The sequence below is a fragment of the Thunnus maccoyii genome, chromosome 22 (assembly GCF_910596095.1).
Source record: "Thunnus maccoyii chromosome 22, fThuMac1.1, whole genome shotgun sequence".
Taxonomy (NCBI): Eukaryota; Metazoa; Chordata; class Actinopteri; order Scombriformes; family Scombridae; genus Thunnus; species Thunnus maccoyii.
Genome location: NC_056554.1, coordinates 12,671,287 through 12,691,847, shown reverse-complemented (window position 1 = coordinate 12,691,847; position 20,561 = coordinate 12,671,287). Strand labels below are relative to the sequence as shown.

General features: G+C 39.4%; 1 protein-coding gene across 1 annotated transcript; it reads left to right on the top strand.

Moving 5' to 3' along the window:
• Positions 1 to 1,902: 1,902 nt before the first annotated feature.
• Positions 1,903 to 17,019, top strand: trmt44 (tRNA methyltransferase 44 homolog). Its single transcript, XM_042401499.1, has 11 exons — positions 1,903 to 2,503; positions 2,584 to 2,701; positions 3,350 to 3,569; positions 3,657 to 3,725; positions 4,097 to 4,204; positions 5,960 to 6,031; positions 7,139 to 7,245; positions 7,601 to 7,784; positions 8,925 to 9,273; positions 14,817 to 14,933; positions 16,346 to 17,019. The coding sequence occupies exons 1-11, from the start codon at positions 2,161 to 2,163 to the stop codon at positions 16,570 to 16,572; spliced, it is 1,914 nt and encodes a 637-aa protein (XP_042257433.1). The 5' UTR covers positions 1,903 to 2,160; the 3' UTR covers positions 16,573 to 17,019.
• Positions 17,020 to 20,561: the final 3,542 nt, after the last annotated feature.

The following is a 20,561-nucleotide window of genomic DNA, read 5'->3' as shown; positions in this document are numbered from 1 at the left end:
AGAAAGTACAATATTTCCCTCTGAAATGTAGTGGAGTGGAAGTATAAAGTTGCTTCAAATGGAAATACTCAAGTAAAGTACAAGTACGTCAAAATTGTACTTAAGTACAGTACTTGTGTAAATGTACTTAGTTACTTTCCACCACAGGGGAGACAGGCCTGGCTGGAAGTGAGGGGGTGACGCTACAGTATGAATCACAAGTGGGAAATTTCAGTGTTAGTCGTGTTAGGGCAAAACTAAGACTAAGCAAAGAGAAATATGATATCCCCCACATTGTTGTGTTCACTCTTTTATTAGCTGATGTTCATTTGGTGTTCATGAAGACACCATAATAATGGCCCCTGTCAACAGCGCTGAGGCAAATTCATTCAACAGTTTGCACTCTTCACCTCTTTGCACTATTCGTACCCTGTTTACAGCTCACAGAAACAGTTTCACCTGCATACAGTCATTCCTTGTGAACATTGCTGAAGATTGTTGTGTTGTTATTGTGTGTAAGAACACCAAGAGCCACTAAACTGGAGTCAAATTTCTTGTATGCATAATACTTAGCCATACTTGGCCAATTAAGATAATTCTGATTCTGATACATTTATCTAACAGCTGGAGTTACTGGTAATTTTGAAGAGGTTTAAATTCTGACCATGTTTTACATACAAAACATGCAGTCAGGTCAAAATATAATGCACTTTTTATATTTAGCAACACATCAGATACTGTAATGTTGGTCGTAAAAGTAGTAAAAATCAGCTTTATTTTCACCAGCTATGACATTAAATCCTGCATATGCAGTGATGCATGAGTAATAACAATAACCCAAGAATATAATATAACATTGGCACATTGTGATGCATGATGAGTACATTTAACCTTTAATACTTTAAATACAATTAGCTGATAAAATGTCGGCACTTGTACACTACTGGTCAAAAGTTTTAGATCACCTCATTTTTTCCAGTTTTATTGAAATTTACATAGTTTAATATCACAATGTACTCTGAAATTAAACTTTTATCTATTTTTTAATATTTATTATAACAGCCAGACACACTCATGGCATTCTTTCTACAATGGAAATCAAATATTGTTCTGAAAGTTCTTCACAACAATGTTGCAGAAGTTGAATGTGTTGTACTGTCAGGTTGCTCCGCGTTCACCCTTCTGTCCAGTTTATCCCAAACCAGCTTGATGACCATTGTGCTGGCCATTCCATGATTTGAAGCCTACTATCTTTTCTTTTCTTCTACGATAGTATGTAGGTATGTTTTGGATCATTAACTTGCTGCAGGATGAACCCCTGATCAACTGCTTGGCTCTGCTGGATGCTGTGGTTGAGGTCAAGGATTTGGTCCAGGTTGCCAGTCAGTCTGTGCAAGTCACCAACTTTGGATCCAGCAAAAGAGCTCCAGACCATCACACTTCCTCCTCTACGCTTTTACACAGACAGAGGGTTTGGAAGTAATCAACTAAAGCTCGGACACATGTAGGAACTGTTTGCATCAATTTTCAAGGCTTCATTTGCTTCCACTGCTACAGAAAACCTATGAGCTGTTACCTATCACTACCTGGAAAATGCCTTTTTATAACTTTGAAATATACTTTTTTAAAATTTTTTTTTATTTATTTTTTTTTACCTTTGTACCATTTAAGGTTATTCACTGGACTTGAATTGCTTAAATTTAAAAAAAACTGGAACATTTCGTGTACCTATTGTAAACTTAATAAAGTAATAGAGAATCAGGTAATATTTATGACAACAACAGTTTTGTCCTGGTAAGAAAAAAAACCCAACAATAGTGAAGAGCAGTAATAGAAATCTCATGTTTTCACTGAATTGAATTAAATCTACACAAAGAACACGAGCGCCCTCTTCTGTATAACGTCACATTTTCATGTGACGTCATTACGCTTATTTGTCGTCTGCTACGTCATCAGATGGAGACAATATTTTTCTACACTTTTACACAGTAATATTTGATTATAAAGCTAAACATTTGTTTTCTATGATAGGTTGTGAATTTGTAAAATTATTCGAGTTAATTTACAAAAAAGTTTTTATCATAGAGTGACAGTTTTCTTACATTTACGTTAAAAAAGCCACCCGGAAGACAGTTCACAGATAGTAAACACATGGCTCGTGTTTGTCTATGAGGCTTAATTATGCCAAAACTCTTCGATATAAAGTTTCCAGGAGGATGTAAGACTCTTCCCGAAGGTTTCTGGTCAGCTGTGGACGTGTGGGTGAAGAAACCTCATGTTGTAAACAAGCGTCTCTGCGGAGTTAAAGAGACAGAGAGTGAAGATGTGGACACAGAGGCTCTGAAGTTCCTGCTGGATGACCCTGATTCTGAACTCTCACATGATGTGTTGTCCTTCCTGACCTGCAGGGTTTCACTTGAGCAGACACACGAAAGGGAAAAACCCTGGTCCTCTAGTGTCAGGACGTTTATTCCTAAAGTAAACTGCTATGGGACAACTATGCATAAAGAGGTTGTACTCAAAGGTAAGAGCTGGACTTGAATGAAAGATTTGCTCTCTTACAAGATCAGTTTTCTGTTTTTTAAATTTATTTGTCTTCTCTAGACTTTGGCAGACAGCAAGTGACCTTTCTACCATTTGAAGAGGATGCAGAAGGGCAGGTGTCTCTTAAGAAGGGCAACATTTATCAGATCCAGCTGCTCCATCAGGACTATGAAGAATGGTGAGTCACTTCATGTCCATATTTTTTCCAACAAAGCCTGAATATTAAGTATCTGGAGGATAATATGACTCCATATGAGGACTGAATATTGTCTGGATGTTATAATGTTAATGAGAATAGCTTTGAGATGCTTTCAGACATATGTACACAGAAACAAATCTGACACAGGATCATCAGCTTTCTTGTTTTGTTGTATTAAAGGAAAGGTTCACAATTTTTCAAGTTGGTCTTAAATCAACAGTCAGGTATCCATATGAACACTGGAAGAGGTTTTCCTCGCTGTAATCATTGCTCCTGTTGATACTGGACATTAAATGATCCCTTTTGTTTTAATACACTTGGAAAATTGTGAACCTGTCTTTTAACAATATTGTAAAATACAGCATATCAGGCTTTTTCAGGGACAAAATGATAAAGACCTGGACTTATTTCCATTGTTGTCCCTGTGATCTCACAGTCCACTATAGTTTATCAAGAAGGAAACAGACTTTGAATGTCAGACACTAAGAAATATTAGAAGATATGAACTAAAAACCTTGAAAATCAGAATCTGCTTTCACAACCTGATTCGCAGCCTGTAAGCTGCACCTAAAAATAAACATTTAAGTACAAAAACATTCAAGATGTCTCTGCCATTTCTCTCCTCAGGTCCTTGGAACTGCACGTCCTGACTCCAGATGCGTGGTTCTCTGATGGCGTAGCCTACCCGAAGCTGCCGTGGCTGTCCGCAGATCTGCTGCCTAAACTGGTTCGCTGGGCCACCGAGTGCAAGAGCAGCGAGTTCAGGAGCACTTTGTCCCTGCTGCCGGTGGAGAAGTACAGCCTCATGTACCAGCAGCTGAAGGAGAAGTACAAGGCGATGGTCAAGGTGGAGAGAGAGGACACTCTGAGGCTTGTCTCTGTTCTTTTATATTGTGGATGTTTTTATGTTTTTTCTCACTTTTCTGCTCTCTAGGTTTGGCCTGAGGTGACAGATCCTGAGAAGTTTGTCTATGAGGATGTTGCCATTGCTACATATCTCCTGGTGGGTTCACACTTGGATAGTATGTTATTTTAACACCAGATAATGTTTCTTTATTCCTAAAGTGTGCGTTAAAGAATAGTTTCTGTGCGCTTACTAAAAATGTGTGTGGCCGAATATACACGTCTATATGTGCATGTGAAGCTCATTTTTTTATCTGCCATGTTGTCAGGTCATACAGTCAAAGCTGGGTCAATCAATTTCAGTGTGAAAAATTACTTTAACCCAGTGAATCAATGCATATGTCATGCTAGAGGTGAGTGAAAGGGTGTCAGCAGCAGCAGCAGGTGTTACAGTGTCTCAGTGACTCTGAGTTTTCCTAAACGATTGAAGGCTCTTCATCAGTATTTACTCTCTGTCCCTGTGTGCTGCAGGTGCTGTGGTCTGAGGAGCGAGCAGAGAAAGGTCTGACTGACAAACAGTCCTTTGTGGACTTGGGCTGTGGAAACGGCCTCCTGGTTCACATACTGACCAATGAAGGGGTGAGCTCAGTGTTGTCCTCTCTCTTCTAGAGGTGTTCAGTTCATAAACTGGTTACTGAAACTTTGACTGTCATCAAAGTCGACAAGTCCTGGTTAAAAGGTTGCTGAAAGCCCACAAAAGCTGCACAAAACAATCATGATGTGATATTTCTGATCTGGCGATTTCTGACCTAACAGCCTTATAAACAGGGCTTATGTGGATCTAGTTTTGTACTGAACTGAACATAAACAACAGACTGAAGTTAGAATCTGAGACTGAACTCAGAAGCAGTACCTTAATCTCATGGTGTTTTGAACATGGATATAATATTTAACTAATGTAAACCAGACAGCTGATGTGATTTCTTAGAAAAACAAACTACATACTGACTCAAATCAACATATCTTTGCAATTAATGGAGCAAAAACTGTTCCATTCAACAAACTGATTCGTAAATTATGAATCTATTGTCTAATCTGGGGCGCAACTAAAGATTATTTTCATTATCGATTCATCTGACGATTATTTTCTGGATTAATCGATTTGTTGTTTTGTGTATAAAATTGTGAAAAATGTTAATCACTGTTTCCCAAAGACCAAGATGCAACATAAAATGTCCCAACCAGCAGTCCACAACCCAAAGACCCTAAAGAAACCAGAAATATTCACATTTAAGAAGCTGGAATCAGAGAAGCTTTTTGTCTTTAAAAATGTGACTTAAAACTATTAATCAATTTATCAGAATTGTTGCAGGTTAATTTTCTGTCGATCAACTAATAGAATAATCGACTGATCGTTGCAGCTCTAGTCTAATCTATTCTTTGTTATATATTTTATATCTGTAGTAGACTAACAGACTAACAGAATGAACAGTTTCACTAAAAAGTCAGTAAAAACAATTTGACAAATGAGTCACTTAAAGCTGCTCTAATCAATATTTTCATATTAACCCTGGTTCAAGTGACCACATGCAATATAAAAGGTGTCACTTGTATTGATGAACCCACAGAGAATTATCACCCTCAGCTCTAGAGAGCATCTTTTAGCATCTTTCAGCTCATTGTTTTGGTTCACTTTCACTGCTGTTATCAGTTTTATTAGCACTAAGTAGCTATTTTCAGCTAAACACACTGTACTCTACCTGCTCAGCACCACACAGCAGATAGTCTAAGTGAGTGGTTAGCTGGTGAAAGAGCATTTATGCTAAAGAGCGAGTTATTTCTCTCAGGAGTTGCTGAAGACCAAAGCAGAACCAGAATGACAGTAAGTATTTGACCTACACGCCTCTTCTGCTAGATGTGTAAATAGATGACGGTTTACTAACAACTTTATGAGGTCATATTATACCAAATGTGTGATTTTCAGCATGTTGTGGAAATTCTGCCCCCAACTGGCCAAAATGCTGTTAAACTTTGATAGTTTATAAAACTTAGAAACTTATATAAACCTGCATTCACCAGATTTTTAAAAAATCAAGTGATAAATGTTCCATGTTTACATCCAGATAAACTGCCTCTGTTAAAGACTGGGCCCTTAAAGCCAGAAATCTTTCAATCAGCAAAATCCTCACATGCAGCTTAATCAATGACACGGAGCTGCTGAAGGCAATTCATGTCTCTGAATGTATGAAATCAACCAGCACCATGTCGCCTTAATAACCAAACAAAAACTGGGTCAGGTGTAAACTGAAATTACACACACAGAGAGAAAGTGTCAGAGTGTGAACGTGGCTGAGAGCGATTAGCCGCTGACCGTCATGCCATCTTGTGTTGCAGCACCCTGGAAAGGGCATCGACGTTCGGAAGAGGAAGATCTGGGACATGTACGGCCCCCAGACTCTGCTGGAGGTGAGCGTGAAAAAGGCGGCTCCATTATAAACACGTTCAAGTTTTTAATTGCTGTTATTATCTTTTCACATGAAACTGGGAATTCATATCACGCGCTGTAGGTGTTGTTTCAGCTCCCCCTCACTGCTGCTGCTGCTGCTGCTGCTGCTGCTTTGTGCTCTGATTAAATGGAAGGAAGTTATTTTTCACTTTAAAACTGGTCAAACTATTATAACTATTCTTCTGTTAGTGTGTGAGAGATGCATGTTTTTGTGTAAAAGCACAAAACGTGAATAGATTTCAAACACTGAAGGTTAAATTAGAGTTGCAGGATGACTTTTTTGTCTCACTCAGACATGCTTATTTTCCTGTACTTTACCTTTTAAAAATCAACCATTTAGCACTCAAAATGCAAGAAATAATGTTGGTTAATGATAGTTATTTAACGGGAATAAAGCACTGACATTTTTACTCTGTTATTACATGGAACAGGCATTACTATGCTAAAAGGAAAAAGGACACACTCCCCCCCCCAAAAAAGCAAAGCACTACCACACAACGGGATTAAGCTGAAAATGCATGTAAACACACACAGATTTGCAAGGAAAGCTGCCCTAAAAACTCTTCACTTTCCTGTCTGCCTCCTGGCCTCAGTCCTTCATTTGACAAGCTGCTGACAGCCTCCATCTCAGGTCATCTATTATTGACTGATTTTGGCAGAGAGGATGAGGCAGACCAATCTTTCTGGGGTGCAGCACTCTGTCCTAAACCTTCATTTCTGAACCTCACAAGCTTTAATACTCTTAACCTACATCATTTGTGATGTTGGTGGTGGCCTCTTTTTTTTTTTAAACGAGCTGAATATGAAAGGATTAGCAAGGATTGTGTTGTTTTGATCATTTAAAAGTCATCGTTTTGTCAAGAAAAAGCTGTTTCTGAGTACATCAACTAATGACCAACAACTGTAACACATTGGCAGGTGTTCTGTGACATAATATTACTTGTAAGACTTTTACATGTTGCTGGTATATCAGACAATTTCCAATAAGTGATTCAGAATCAAATCATACCGCTGCACATCTTCCCTGCTCTAAGTAGCTCTTGTGCTTTTTGGGTCTGCTATTTCAGGAAAAGGCAATTACTCCCAGTGAGAGCTTCTTATTCCCGGGTACCAACTGGCTGATTGGGAACCACTCGGACGAGCTCACACCGTGGATCCCCGTTATAGCATCCAGGCGAGTCATCAGCAGACACAATCTCACTCAGCGGCTCAAGTGCCAGCTGATCTCTCCAATTAGGAATAACATTATGGGTAGAGGGAGGATGTGTGAATGTGTGTGCGTGTTTGTGTCTGTGCATGTCAGCGCAGAAGTGTGTGTTTTCTAAGGCGACCACCTGATGGCGATGTTGAGCCTTTATCTGTTACCACTGATAATTATCTGGTGTAATGGTTTGTTTCTTCCTGTTTGGTGAAATGAACAATTCTCAAACTTCACCAAACTTAAATGGACAAGTTATTAAAACCAGGTTGAGTGCATGAACACATGATAGTGATCACTGTGAAGAATTAGTCTCTTGCTCTCACTGCAGGTCATCTTATTCCTGCCGGTACTTCGTCCTACCCTGCTGTTTCTTTGACTTCTATGGAAAATACCAGAGACGGCAGTGTAAGAAGTCTCAGTATAAGGAATACATCGACTTCATCACTGAGGTCAGCCAAGTCAGCGGCTTCAACACCGAAGAAGACTGCCTGAGAATACCGTCCACCAAACGGGTAGGCTCACAAAATCCAGAGGCAAAAAATCAACTCGATAGAGTATGTGTTTGATTTCAGATTATGTGATACAGTGCACTTTATGACTGAATAGAGCTCATTTTAATCTATACTCCTAAACATGTTACTGAGTTTAAGTCATTTCCAGCTACTTACTTCGTCCATAAAAATAGGAAAATACTGAGAAGTCTGTTTAATGTCCACATGGCGTAGTGGTCTAAAGCACATACTATGTAATGTCATTTGTCTGTCTTTCTTTACTATGTCTTTGTAACAAAGCAGACATAAGATTAATATTTTTTCTTTTAAGGGTGCAATAGATGACATTCAGCCCTGCTAGATGTCAGCAAAAAACTATTTGCTATGTAAAGATATAGTGGAGTAATGGCGTCCTGAGCAGAGAATGAAGTCACACTCCCTCTGTGTGTTGTTTTCCGAGCTTCTCCGTTCTTTGTTTTTTGATAGCCGGTCCAGCTGTTTGTTCATGTTAGTGCATGTGAGTCCCTCTGTGTCCTCCTGTGTACGTTTTCAACATGGCAGCCGGGTCACAAACTTTCTGACATTGCAGCTAAACAGTACACTAAAATATGTTTCTGAAAGCATCTGAAGCAAGAAATAAGCAATGCAGTAACAGAATCTTGAGCCATATTTTATCAGCACGGCCTAGTTTGACAGTTTGATCTGAGTTTCGTGAGCTGTTGGTTCAATGGCCGCTTTCTCTTGTTTTTTCAACTTTATTGAGTAAACAACGTGCACATTTGTTTTGTTCTGAAATGCTGGTGTGTATATTGTACCTTTTTAAAATAAGAGAGTCTTGTAATATTTTTGTGTAAAATGATCATAAAATGGATTCCTGTCCTTCAAACAAGCACAGCTGTGCATCCCTGCCTTTTCTCCACCTGATCCTTGTTTAGTATAGAAATAATAAATCAGATCTTGTTTCATAGCTGATAGCCATTAATGGCTTCAATACACATTGACACATAAAAAGAACAAGCTAGTATTAACTGGGCTTTTAATGTACAGGGATCAGTCATAAGCAGTTTATACATACATTGGAAAATGAGCGTTTCTGGTTTTACAGTTTCGGGCCACAGCACCCACGGGAGATGTCTTGACATTCAGCTCTTCCTTTTGCAGGTGTGTTTGGTAGGAAAGTCGAGAAGCTACCAGGCGTCTGACGAGGCCCAGGCAGAGCACAGAAGAGCTTGTTACATTGAGAGCCGCCAGACTGTCTCAGGGGTCACAGTTCAAGGGTCAGACATCAGAAATGACAGAGACTGTTGCCATGGGAATGCAGAAACCAACAGGACCCCCGGGAGCAGCTGGGGAGCCGGGTTCCAGCCCCGAGACAAGGTTGAAGTGGTTCGAAACTGCGCTGCTCTCCCCCGGGACTTTGTTGACGGCATCGTCCTGCAGGTCGCTAATGTCCTTCTGGGAATGACTGTGGATGACGGCGGGGGGTTGTCCACCGACTGGAACCGAGGAGGTAACAGCCACAAAACATCCGAGATAAACAAACAAATCACACAAATCTCCCTGGACGTGAGCTGCTACTGAAGTGAAGAACAGGTTCAAATTAAATTCAGGGTAGGACGCATCATCTGTGATGTTTAGTCATCCAGTCTTATTATTCTGCACTTTAGGGGTTTCTGAATTCATTACTTTGTAATATTATCTGTTGCAGGGCAGCCATACTGGTTTAAAGCTTTCAGGCTGTCTTGCAAACTGGATAACAGATAGAAATGTTGCAATTCTTTCGTTTTATGTCTTTTAAGGGTGATTATTTCACCCCTAAAATCAATACCTTAGAACAAATCAAAAGAAATCCAATCTACCCAAAAAAATACATTCTTTCAACTTTCATTTTAACTTGGATAGATTGTTTAAGACTTTATTTTGACTATTTACAGCCCATAGCAGATAGGAAATAAATGAATCTCTGGTTTGCTAGGTGTCTGTCCTTCTCCTATTAATATTTATATTGAAATGTACATTGAAATAAAAACATTTTAGCTTAAAACGTCTGATTTAAAGGTAGCTAACCATGAATTCCACTAAAGTCAAAACCTAAAACCTGAGACGCAGCCACTGACATTTGCTAAGCTAGCTACCCTTAGCAGGTTTAGCTATTTTTTTTTCTTCTCCATCATGGTTGGATTTAGCAGCTGCCTCACTTATGTGGAATAACTAATTGAATTATTATATTAGTTCATCAAAATAACTATTTTTTATTTACTTGTAGGGAAATAATCAATTTAGTTTCAGGTACGGATAGCCGCGGCTATCTCGCTCGCTTGCTTTCATTTGATATTTTGCTAGCTTTCTTGTTTTAGCTGACCAGACTCACAGATTACCATGTCAGACTGCAATTTGGTTTGATTTTCAGCTCTGTTTGTACTTACTGCAAATTTAAAAAGCAGTTTTCACAAAAGTTATACATTTCTATGGCATAATATCTCTTTTTACACGGCAAAACAGATGTTATAAAGTCTGATACAGGTCTCAACGGTATAGCTTGACATATTGGGGAAAAAGGCGTATTCGCTTTAGGGATGTCACTCTCATATCTGTCTGTTAGTTAAATGTACGACTACAACCGGTTAGTTTAGCTTAGCAAAAAGACTAGGAACAGGGGGAAACAACTAGCCTGGCTCTGACCACCGTTTGTTGATGTTGTTTTTACACTTCAACAAATGATACAGTAACGCGTTGATTCGTGAACTTTAGAGGTGCTGGTAGCTGGATTTTGTTAGCTTCAGACAGAGCCAGATATGATGATCTTCTCATCTATTTCTCTGCAATAAAGCAATTAAGTGTATTTCTCACAACGTCAAACTATTCCATTAACTCAGTTTTGACGAATATGTAGTTTCCACGTTCTGAACATCTCTAAAACAACGCGGATGAATCACTTCTTCACAACTTCTCACAACTTCTGCGGTCTCAACCTCTCATTTGATCCCCCCTCCGTCACTTGCATTCAACCCCCCTCCCCCCTCTCTCGTCACCACCCTGTCCCCTCTCTGCGCCAGCATCGCGCGCAAACACACACTGTTTCCCTCACACACCACCCACGCATCACCTTTGTCGACTCCTCTGCACCCCTGCTGCCACACAGACACCAACGATATGAATGAGATAAGGAGATAAGGACTACTATGATTAAAACAGAAAATTCTCTGTCAGGATGTCAGTGCTGAAATTAGAGGATGAAAATATGAGGGAGAGGCAATAAAGGGAGACTGTAACTCTGTATAGAGATGACTGGATGAATAATGCACTACCAGCTATGATTTATGCATGAGAATGCGTTTGTATTGAGTTATTCCTACCAGTTATCTGCTGTGTAAGAACAAAGCGTAAAGTCAGGGTGAGACAGCATATACTGAATATGTCCAGAAGGCCTCAGAGTCATTGAAAGGGCGTTGAGATTACATTTCTTTTCATTTTAAACATATTTTCAAAGAGTGTGAGGATTATTTGTATTTTAATCTATCAATTTTTTATGTTTAGTGATGGATCCCTGGTTGTATAGCTTCCTGGTTAAGATGTAAGTCCAAATTCCTGAGCTCATAGTCCTAACTTTTGATCTCTTATTAGATTTTTAAACATTTCTCAGGAACAGGAACAACCTGCAATGTTGTAGTTTTGTCTATTATTTGTCCAAACAAATATTTGGTGTTGGGTATGTGACACAATACTCAACACCACAAGTGACAAATTGAAGCTTTAACAAAACACAAACTGTCTACCTAAAAAAAAATCCTGATTTCTTTGGGTGTGTGTGAAATCATGTTGTCTAGGGCTGAGTCTATTTTACTAAAGCACATAACATTTTTTGATTTAACACTAATGAATTTAGAAGTTTGGCATATTCTACAGAAGGTGTGTTTATATTTCCCAAGTTAAGGTATAAGGGGAAAAATATTATTGTGGTACTGGTACCGAAATACTTCCAGTCCTACTGCTGCCACATTGTTTGATATCTGAGCGCCGAAGTTAAAATACTCGATTTATATATATATCTCAGTGACGTTTTGAGAAGGTAAGGTGTGAACGTGTGAGGCCAGCTCCTGTTGGTTTGAGTCGAGTTATTAATTCATGCATGCTGTACTGCTGACTGGGCTCATGTGCTTACGTAATCATGCTGAGAGAGAAAGTCTGTGTGCATCTGTACATCTCCAAGACTAAACCTCAAATCCGTATATTTAATCGGTAATCAGTGTTTTTGCAAAAGACAGAGATACAGTAGGTCTAAAATTCACACGGTATTGATGTAAAATGTTCTTTGCACTGTGTTGGTGTGCTGCTATGTGCTGTAGAAACAGGCAGTACTGTAGGTGAGAGTCGGTACAGCATGTTATTAACTGTTTGGTGCCCGCAGAGCACGTTTCCCCCAGTTGAGTAGGCTCACAATCCTCCAGAAGGCCCAGCAGAATCATCACTCACACCAACACTGCTCACTATAGCTTGCTCTCTAGTATAGAGCTGCAGCGATTAGTCGATTAATCGATAAGTTGACCAACATAAGTTGTCTTACATGATAATAAACTGAATATTTTTGGGTTTAGGACTGTTGGTCGGACATTTGAAGACGTCAGCTTGGGCTGCGGGAAATTATAAATAATATTTTATAGATAAACTGATTAATTGAGAAAATAATCTGCGGATTAATTGATAATGAAAATTACAGTTAGTCGCAGCCCTACTCTAATATTATCCCCATAAATACAGATCTTGTTTATATAATCTTTATTATTCAGCCTCTGGTTAAGCTGTGATACGGATTCTGAGTATCTAAATATTGTCTGTTACCACGAGTATTATTATTAGGACCATAGTTCTTTTAATTATTGATTTAGAGATTCATTATTTAGTCTATAACATGTCAGGAAAAAGGTGAAATATGTGCATCACAGTTTCTCCAAGATCAAGTTGACATATTCAAATAGCCTGTTTTATTGAACCAACCCCAAAGATATTGATTTTGCTGTCATAGAAGACTATGAAAACCTGCAAGTATTAACACTTGAGAAGCTGGTACAAGTAGAATTTTTGCGTCATTATTATTATTATTATTGTTATTATTTTTAAATCAGTGGGATACTGCACTAATTCCCGTCATTTTGGCTTATGACTCTTCATAGCCAAGCAAAATGTTCTCATCACAGGTGTCATATGTGTGAGTAGTTTAATCAAAGAGCGATGTCATCTTCTCACATTTGTTTCATTTTAGTAGTTTTTAGAGGCCTGAAAAGATAAAACTCTCCAATATTTCACAGGTAAAGGTGCAAAGATTTGAGAAAAGTCAGAAAATATAGTATGGTTGTATTTTTCTTCTCATTTTCTAACTTGTTAATCATCTTGTGACCTTTTTGGGAGGTCCTGACCTCCAGTTTGTACTCGTGACAAGTTTTATTCAGCAACAAAATAGTAACATGAATAATCCTGTAATACAGCTGTGCTCTTGATAATCGAAAAGGATCCTTTCAAAAAAGCTTTATCCACCACTCAGCAATTTCAGCGCTAATTATTCTCCACTCAGCCTGATTCTGAATTGGCTTAAGCAGCAAAAACAATCCACCGCAACAAGCAATCAATCGCCGGCCATCTTTTACACGGGGGGGGGCACGTCCAACCTTAAACAAGTTCAACTGGACGTCAAGCTGAGCCATTAACAACAGTCTACGCCCTGGTCTTAGTCCAAGCAGAATCTGGCTACTCCGTCAATACCGACTTTCTTCCATTAATCCTCATTAACATTGTAGGCAGTAAAGGGCAGCTCTAAACGGTGTATTGATATTATATTAAAGCCTGGAGCTCCCTGGCGTCTGGGCTTTAGGACGGCAGTCTGCCCAGTTTCACACTCTGCTGCGCAGGACTGTGTTTGGCTCTGCGAGTGTCTGTGAATGTGGGAGTGTGTTGCATATTTTACAGATTAACTCAGCAATTTGACCGTCTAAATTTAGGGCGTATTTGGGTGGACAGTATGTTTCTGAAGGATTTCAGTAGCAGAAAAACAAGTTTTAGAGAGGAGAAAGCCATCATGGCTGTAAACGGATGCTCTGGTATGTGGTTTAGTGTTATAACAAACCCAAATATTAGCTTTAAAACAGTACATCTATGACCAACTGACCTCGGATCAGAGGCAATATATTTTCAATAATCACTGCAGGGATTGTCTGGAGTACCACCACGAATATGTCGTCAAGTATGCCAAAGGTGTTGCAGAGCAGTCATGTTTTAACATGTAAATGAAAACAAAAAGCTGCCTGAACTGAATTATTTAATAATTTTACATTATTGACTGGAACATCTCATTAAGATGTTTGCAGATTTGGGTCAAACATTGTTACGAAACAGCATGAGGAGTATTAGAAATCCTGCGGTGTGGTCCTCTCCAATATGTCAGAGAAAAGAGGAGGAAGATTGTCATTTGTACAAACCAAATGTCAGCCGTGATTGAATTCCCTTCTGGGGAGAAAAAGGGCAAGCCAGAAATACTGAAATTCTTATGAAAAGGAGCCCAAAGGCGGGTTGCTGTGAACACGAAGGGGCATGTCATTTATTTGCTTACAGTTTCCTTTCATGGAGTTGTTTTATATGAGAACTCGTAGCAGGGACTTCTGTGTGTTTCACTTCCCCTTTCTCCTTTTTTGCTCTTTGGTATCTAAAATTACTGTCCCAGTGGGGGAGTGACAACAATGACTCACGCTCTCAAATGGCCGGTGGGAGATGCGACGGTGAAATGCATGCTGGTCGCTCTGACAGCTCGTTGGAGCAGCTCTAATTGAGCACACTTCACGGCCCTGACTAACACTGAAAGACAGTGACAGAGGTGGTTTTTTTTTCCCTCTCTGTAAAATCTCTCAAAACAACTGCCCACTTCGAGTCAATCAGCTGCATCAGACGCTTCTTTCTTTAAAGAAGAAGTCTCGGATAAAAATGATTTAATAAAATATATTGATGAACGCCACATCCTCCTTCTGCTTCTTTTGTCACTTTCCTCCCCTCCTCCCTCCTCCTCAGGCAGCCTTTCTGTGAGCGAGGTCGCTGGGCTGTTGGAGCAAGAGACCCTACAGCTCCTGAAGAAGGAGTGCGGAGGCCTTCAGACGCTTCTCAAGAACAACCATCAAGTCTTCAGAGGTAGCTGAACTACACGTGTCTCTACATCCTCACAGCTAGTCCACATGATATTGGAGAAAAATATGTATTTTTCCAGTGTAGTCATGTGTAACTATTTCTGCTATTAGTACACTGAAGCCTTTATTCATACTTGATTTCCACTATTTGTATTAAATTGATACTAATGACAGTTGAAGTGGAAGATTTTTTTTTTACCACAGTAAATTCCCATTGGAAAGTTTCTTTTAATGATGTCATCAATGCTCATAAAAACAGGAGTCTATTTTAACACTACAATAGCTTTATGTAATGGCTGTCGATTTTAATATTTTTTAAATAATTTTCTTTGTTTCTTAGAAGTCCTGTTACTTTCTGTCAGTTGGTATGGCTCCAAATACTACAATACCCATCAGCCACAGCTGTTGTTGCTATGGAGAGGAAGCCAGCTGCATGCTGAATGAGCTGTAGCAATTGGAGAACGCTAAGTTGTTGCAATTTTGGAACAAAACACGGTGCCAAAGTTGATGAATTCGTACAAAACTGTTTAAGCTTCTGCTTGACGTTAACAGCATTTTAAGCGTGTTGATTGCATGTTTCCTTTTGAAATGCTCCTTGAGAGTCATGAATAACTATATCATGCACATTTCCAGGTCTGTGGGGCTCTACTGGAATATCTTTACATGATTTACAGTTCAAAAAATTTCTAAACTCATACTGACCCTTCACACAGCCCCTCAGTTCAGCCTCTGTCTGAAACAGGTCGTTTTAGCTCCTGTCTCTTTAAGGACCCTCTTCCGAGCCCACTATGTTCTGATTGGTCAGCTCTTGGAAGCTTCCCCTCGGGAGACTTGCAACAAACCACAATAGTAGGATTTCACTACTTTTTCTCGGTCTTTACTTGAAATGTCAGCTTCTCAAATACATCCGTACTTGTTTGAGCCAAAATCCGATCCGAAATATGAGTGATCAACGCAAACAACACATGGAAAAACCTTAGCAACAACCTTAGCAACAAAGGCTACTCGTGGGGAGCATTTCTACCTACATTAACCTCAAGTTGTGGAACTTTGACCATGTTTAATATAAACATCCGACATCATAACAGTATATAAATAACAAAAAATCAGAAAAAACACAATATGTCCCCTTTAAATTTTTATATACACAAGCTTTTTATCTTTGACTTTTTACCAATGAACCATATATTTTCTAAAACAGTTGCTCATATTTTGCACCCCCATCCAAGCATTAGAAAAGCTCCAACTGTCAGTTTGTTTACTTGTTTGATTGTTTGTGCTACTGGGAAAATAATATATGGATCTAATGCATTACTTTAACCCTGGATGTCTGAAATAACTCGTCCCAGCTGGCAACGCTATAGGAACACTTTGACTCTGACTAATGAGGTCTCCCTGTCGTGTCTTGTCTCTCAGTGGAAGGAGGGAGGGTGTATATAAGAGACTGGCGGGATAGGAAGTCCTCCAGGGCGGATGCCAAGAGGAAGCCCGTTTCCCCTGGTGCCCTAAAAACCCGACCCTGCTGGTTTCACGACCACCACCCTCAGGGCTGCCCCCTGCAGACCGAACACTGCGCATTCGCTCATGGACCCGGAGACCTCCGACCCTCAACCAGACCTCTGAAGAAGATCAAGAATGAATGATTTTTCATTCTGCTTGAACCTTTTTATTTGGACTTGAATGAGCAGTATTTGGCTGATTTTTAAAGTGGCGAAGTCAGTCAGAAACTACTTTTCTAATGATTAGTATTCACTCCATCAAGGGATGAACCTGCTGCGAGAAGAGGAGGAAGTTAAGCAGTTTTATTGATGCAATGTTACATCATTTCTGGGAACTGAGGTCTTCAAAATTCATAGTGTCCTCTTTCTTCTGTGTGCAGCTGCCAAAATGTGAAGCTTCCTGCAGCTTTAGGTTTCCCTGTTGGAGTTCGCTGACACCTCTGGGTTGCAGTATGTTATCTGCTGAAATGCAATTTCAAAGGATACTTTCGTCTTTCTTTTTATTTATTTAAGAAGTGGACTCTTGTACAGCCCAGTTCTTTGTAAAGCCAATTGTTACTTACTGTATATTAAAGTGCATTTCAAGCCACAGCATGTATATTTATTTTAAGATCATGAAGTTTTGCTGAGCACTCAAAGTATTTTTCCTACAGTAAAACTTTAAAAGCTTCTGTACATGTGCAATATTTTAGCTCTTCACTAAGTTAGTTCATTCACCTCAGACAGGTACTTTGAGGTTCAGAGACAGGGCGGTGGATAAAGACCGGACAGCGTTTGAACAAAGTAAATGTTAGCAGTATGAATTATTTGTTGGCAGGAGTTGAGGGGTGAGCTGCATGCCGTCCCCTCTGGACTGGTGCTCACTGCTGTGTCTCTCTAGCAGTTTGCAATCACCCTGTGGCTCAAATGTCAAAGACAGTAGGGCTCACTCAGGGATTGCAGTTGGGCGATGAGAAGAGCCTCCTCGGGGGTTTGTTTGCTTATGTGGTTGACAATAATCACACAATTGATGCAATAAAGCATAAAGACATTTCATTCCTTTCAAATTTGCACCCCTATAAAGCTACATGCTAATTTACATCATTTTCATCTGATCTACCTCTCTCTTCCCTTCTGTATAAAATATTCAGTTTGATTAACAATGCTGTGTGTGGTTGACTGACAATTAATTATAGGAGTTCTTGAATTTAGCAGAATTCAAAACCTTTTTGTCTCTCTGCTATTTGGAGACACTAATATGCAAAGTTGACTCCTGCAATTTAAAGGATTTTTTTCACCCAAATTACAAGAAAACGCTTTCTGAAATGTTATGGCATTTTATCCAAGCCCATTTTTGCCAGGAAAAGAAAAAAGTAGATTAAGTGTGTACTTTAAATATGACATCAGTCAACAGTATGACTTGCTGTCTCACAATTTGAATTATTATCAAAAAATACCACAATTCTGGTCAATATCTCATAATTTTGTCAAAGAAAGTACCAAGACTAAGAGTCTACAGCCATCCTAGTGGCTCTGTAAGCCTCAACTTTTGAGCTAAATGCTAATGTCAACATGCTAACAGACTGATGTCTAAGCTAGCAGGCTTATGACCATTTTCATCTTAGTTTAGTGTGTTGTGTACATTTGCTAATTAGCACTAAACACAAATGATGATGTCATAAGTTTTGCTGGTACAATATTTGGTCATAAACCAAAATAACTGAAATTTTCACCTGATTGTGCTAGATTAAAAGTGAGCAGATCACCAAAGTTAGTACAGTTCATCTTGAGGGGAACGAGAATGTCATTTGCACAATATATTTATTTAATTGGTCATCCATCCAATAGTTGTTCAGATATTTCAGTCAGGACCAAAGTGGTGAACCAACTAATTGACATTGCTATCCACAGAGTCGTGCTGCTAGCATGACATGTTCTCATCTCTTGTGTCTTATGGAAGAAAGAAAAAAGTAAGAAATGTTTGGAATAAGAAATAAGAATACTGTTACTTTACTATGTTAAGTCAAAATTATGAGATGAGAATTATGATGATGATGTTTCAAAATTTCCAGTTAGTGAGTCAAAATTATTAAAATTTTGAAACTCAAAGACCTTGAGAACAACTGTTGACAAAATGATCACATGATCATCACAAGATCCACTTCAATTTCAATTTAAGTTTCTTGTATATAGTGCCAAATCACAACAGAAGTTATCTCAGGGCACTTTTCACACAGAGCAGGTCTAGACTGGACTCTATTTTTACAGAGACAGAGAGGGAATAAACATTCCTCTGTGAGCAAGCACTTGGCGACAGCAGCAAGGAAAAACTCCCCTTTAACGGAAAGAAACCTCAAGCAGAACCGAGCTGTAGGTGGGCGGCCATCTGCCTTAACTGGTTATGTTGAGAGAGAAAGAGAAAGGGGAGAGGGGAGAAAGAGACACAGAGAAGCACAATAACAACAATAACAACCATTTGGTAGCTGTTGAATGGTATCTTACATCCTTAATCAACAGATGGAGTTGTCATGGGATTGTAGTTCATGTATGTTCAAATTTACACTCCTATTGGTAATTTAAAGATGAGGCAATACAGTCTTATTATCAGGCTGCTACTTGTTCATGTTGGTTTAAAAGTTGAGATTGAAAATTCGTCAGCTGCTGTTCCAGGAATTCAATTTCAGTTTCATTTTGACTTATTTCAAAATTAGGACATATTGTCTCATAATGTTGACTTGATGATGGTGATGATCGTGGTATTTTTCCATGTTTTTCATTTCTAACAATTAATGTTTTTTTTCTTTCCCTAAAAAAATGGGCGTCAGTCGTATGGAGCATATGTTTTTGTACTTAGGGTGAACTGACCCTTTAAAAGCTGATTGCAGATATCAAATTAAAAGCACCAAAATCCCTGAAACAGCAGCGAATCCCGTCTCAGGTAGCAGCTCCATTCTTTCCTTTTTTTTTCCTGTTCAGAGGATAAAAAGTCCATACCGTGGTTGAGAGGGACACGTTCAGGTTAGTTACACATTAGCAGACTGGATGCCCCCATTTCCTCTGGAGCTCAATAGCTGTGTCACTGAATATTGATGAAGACGTACACGTATTTTTCTCAACACCGGGAGAAAAAGCCTGCACCAAAGAAAGCCTTAATAGTTTTCTGGAGTGCTAAAAGATTAGCAACGATGAAAGAAAGGCTATTTACACGTAAACGATGCTGCAGCTGTGATGGACATAAACTATGGTGGAGCTGAAAGTGAGTGTGGTTGTGTTCTGACAGGCAGTACTCTGTCATAATGTGCACAGCTATGTGTGGGTTTTAATGACCTGCTTAAATCACTTCCCTCTCTTCGCTCTTCCCCCCTCCTGTCATTACACTTCCAGGAAGAAATCAATTCATGAAAATACTCCTGCTGCTTCAGGTCTGCAGAGATCATCCGAACCAATCGACCTGCTGCCCTACATTTAACTGCTGAGGAGTGTGACGTGGCCAGTGGGGAGTACAGGCGGTCACTTGCCTCACTCCCCCCACTGCACACACACTCTCGTTGTGACCTTTTGACCCCGGCCCTTTCTGAGCGCCATCCAATAAGCTATCATTACGGCTCTGTTTATGTCCGCCTCGCACCGCTGCCCTGGAGGCTACAGAGGAGATCCAGAGCAAGCAAAATTACCCCCCCATATGCTCCTCTATCTCACCCACCCCTCCCGTAAGCTAATAACAGGAAGTGTGTTGCTCACACATGTCAAAAAATGCATCATCTTGTATCAACAACTGATACAAACAAGAAAACAGTTTTCTTTGCACAATAGATGGATATAACGGGTTAAATAAAGGATGCAGTGAGCATAGTTCTGCAGGTCAAAAGACGTGGGCGTCTAGGTTTCATGTGGTTGAAATGTGAAAGTTTATTAGATGTCAAGGTTACATAAAGCCATTATTGTCATGACTATTTCAACATTTAGTTATACCTTGTTACACATGAAAGTATAGTCATTAAAATGCTGTCGAAACAATGATTATATGTAACCATGACGCCCACAAAATGTCACGTTTCAACCGAATCTACATGTCTTTTGAGCTGCAAATTACCTGCGTGCAGACACTCTTCAGTCCCTGGAGCATTAGAGCATCGTGTAATAGAAAGAGATAC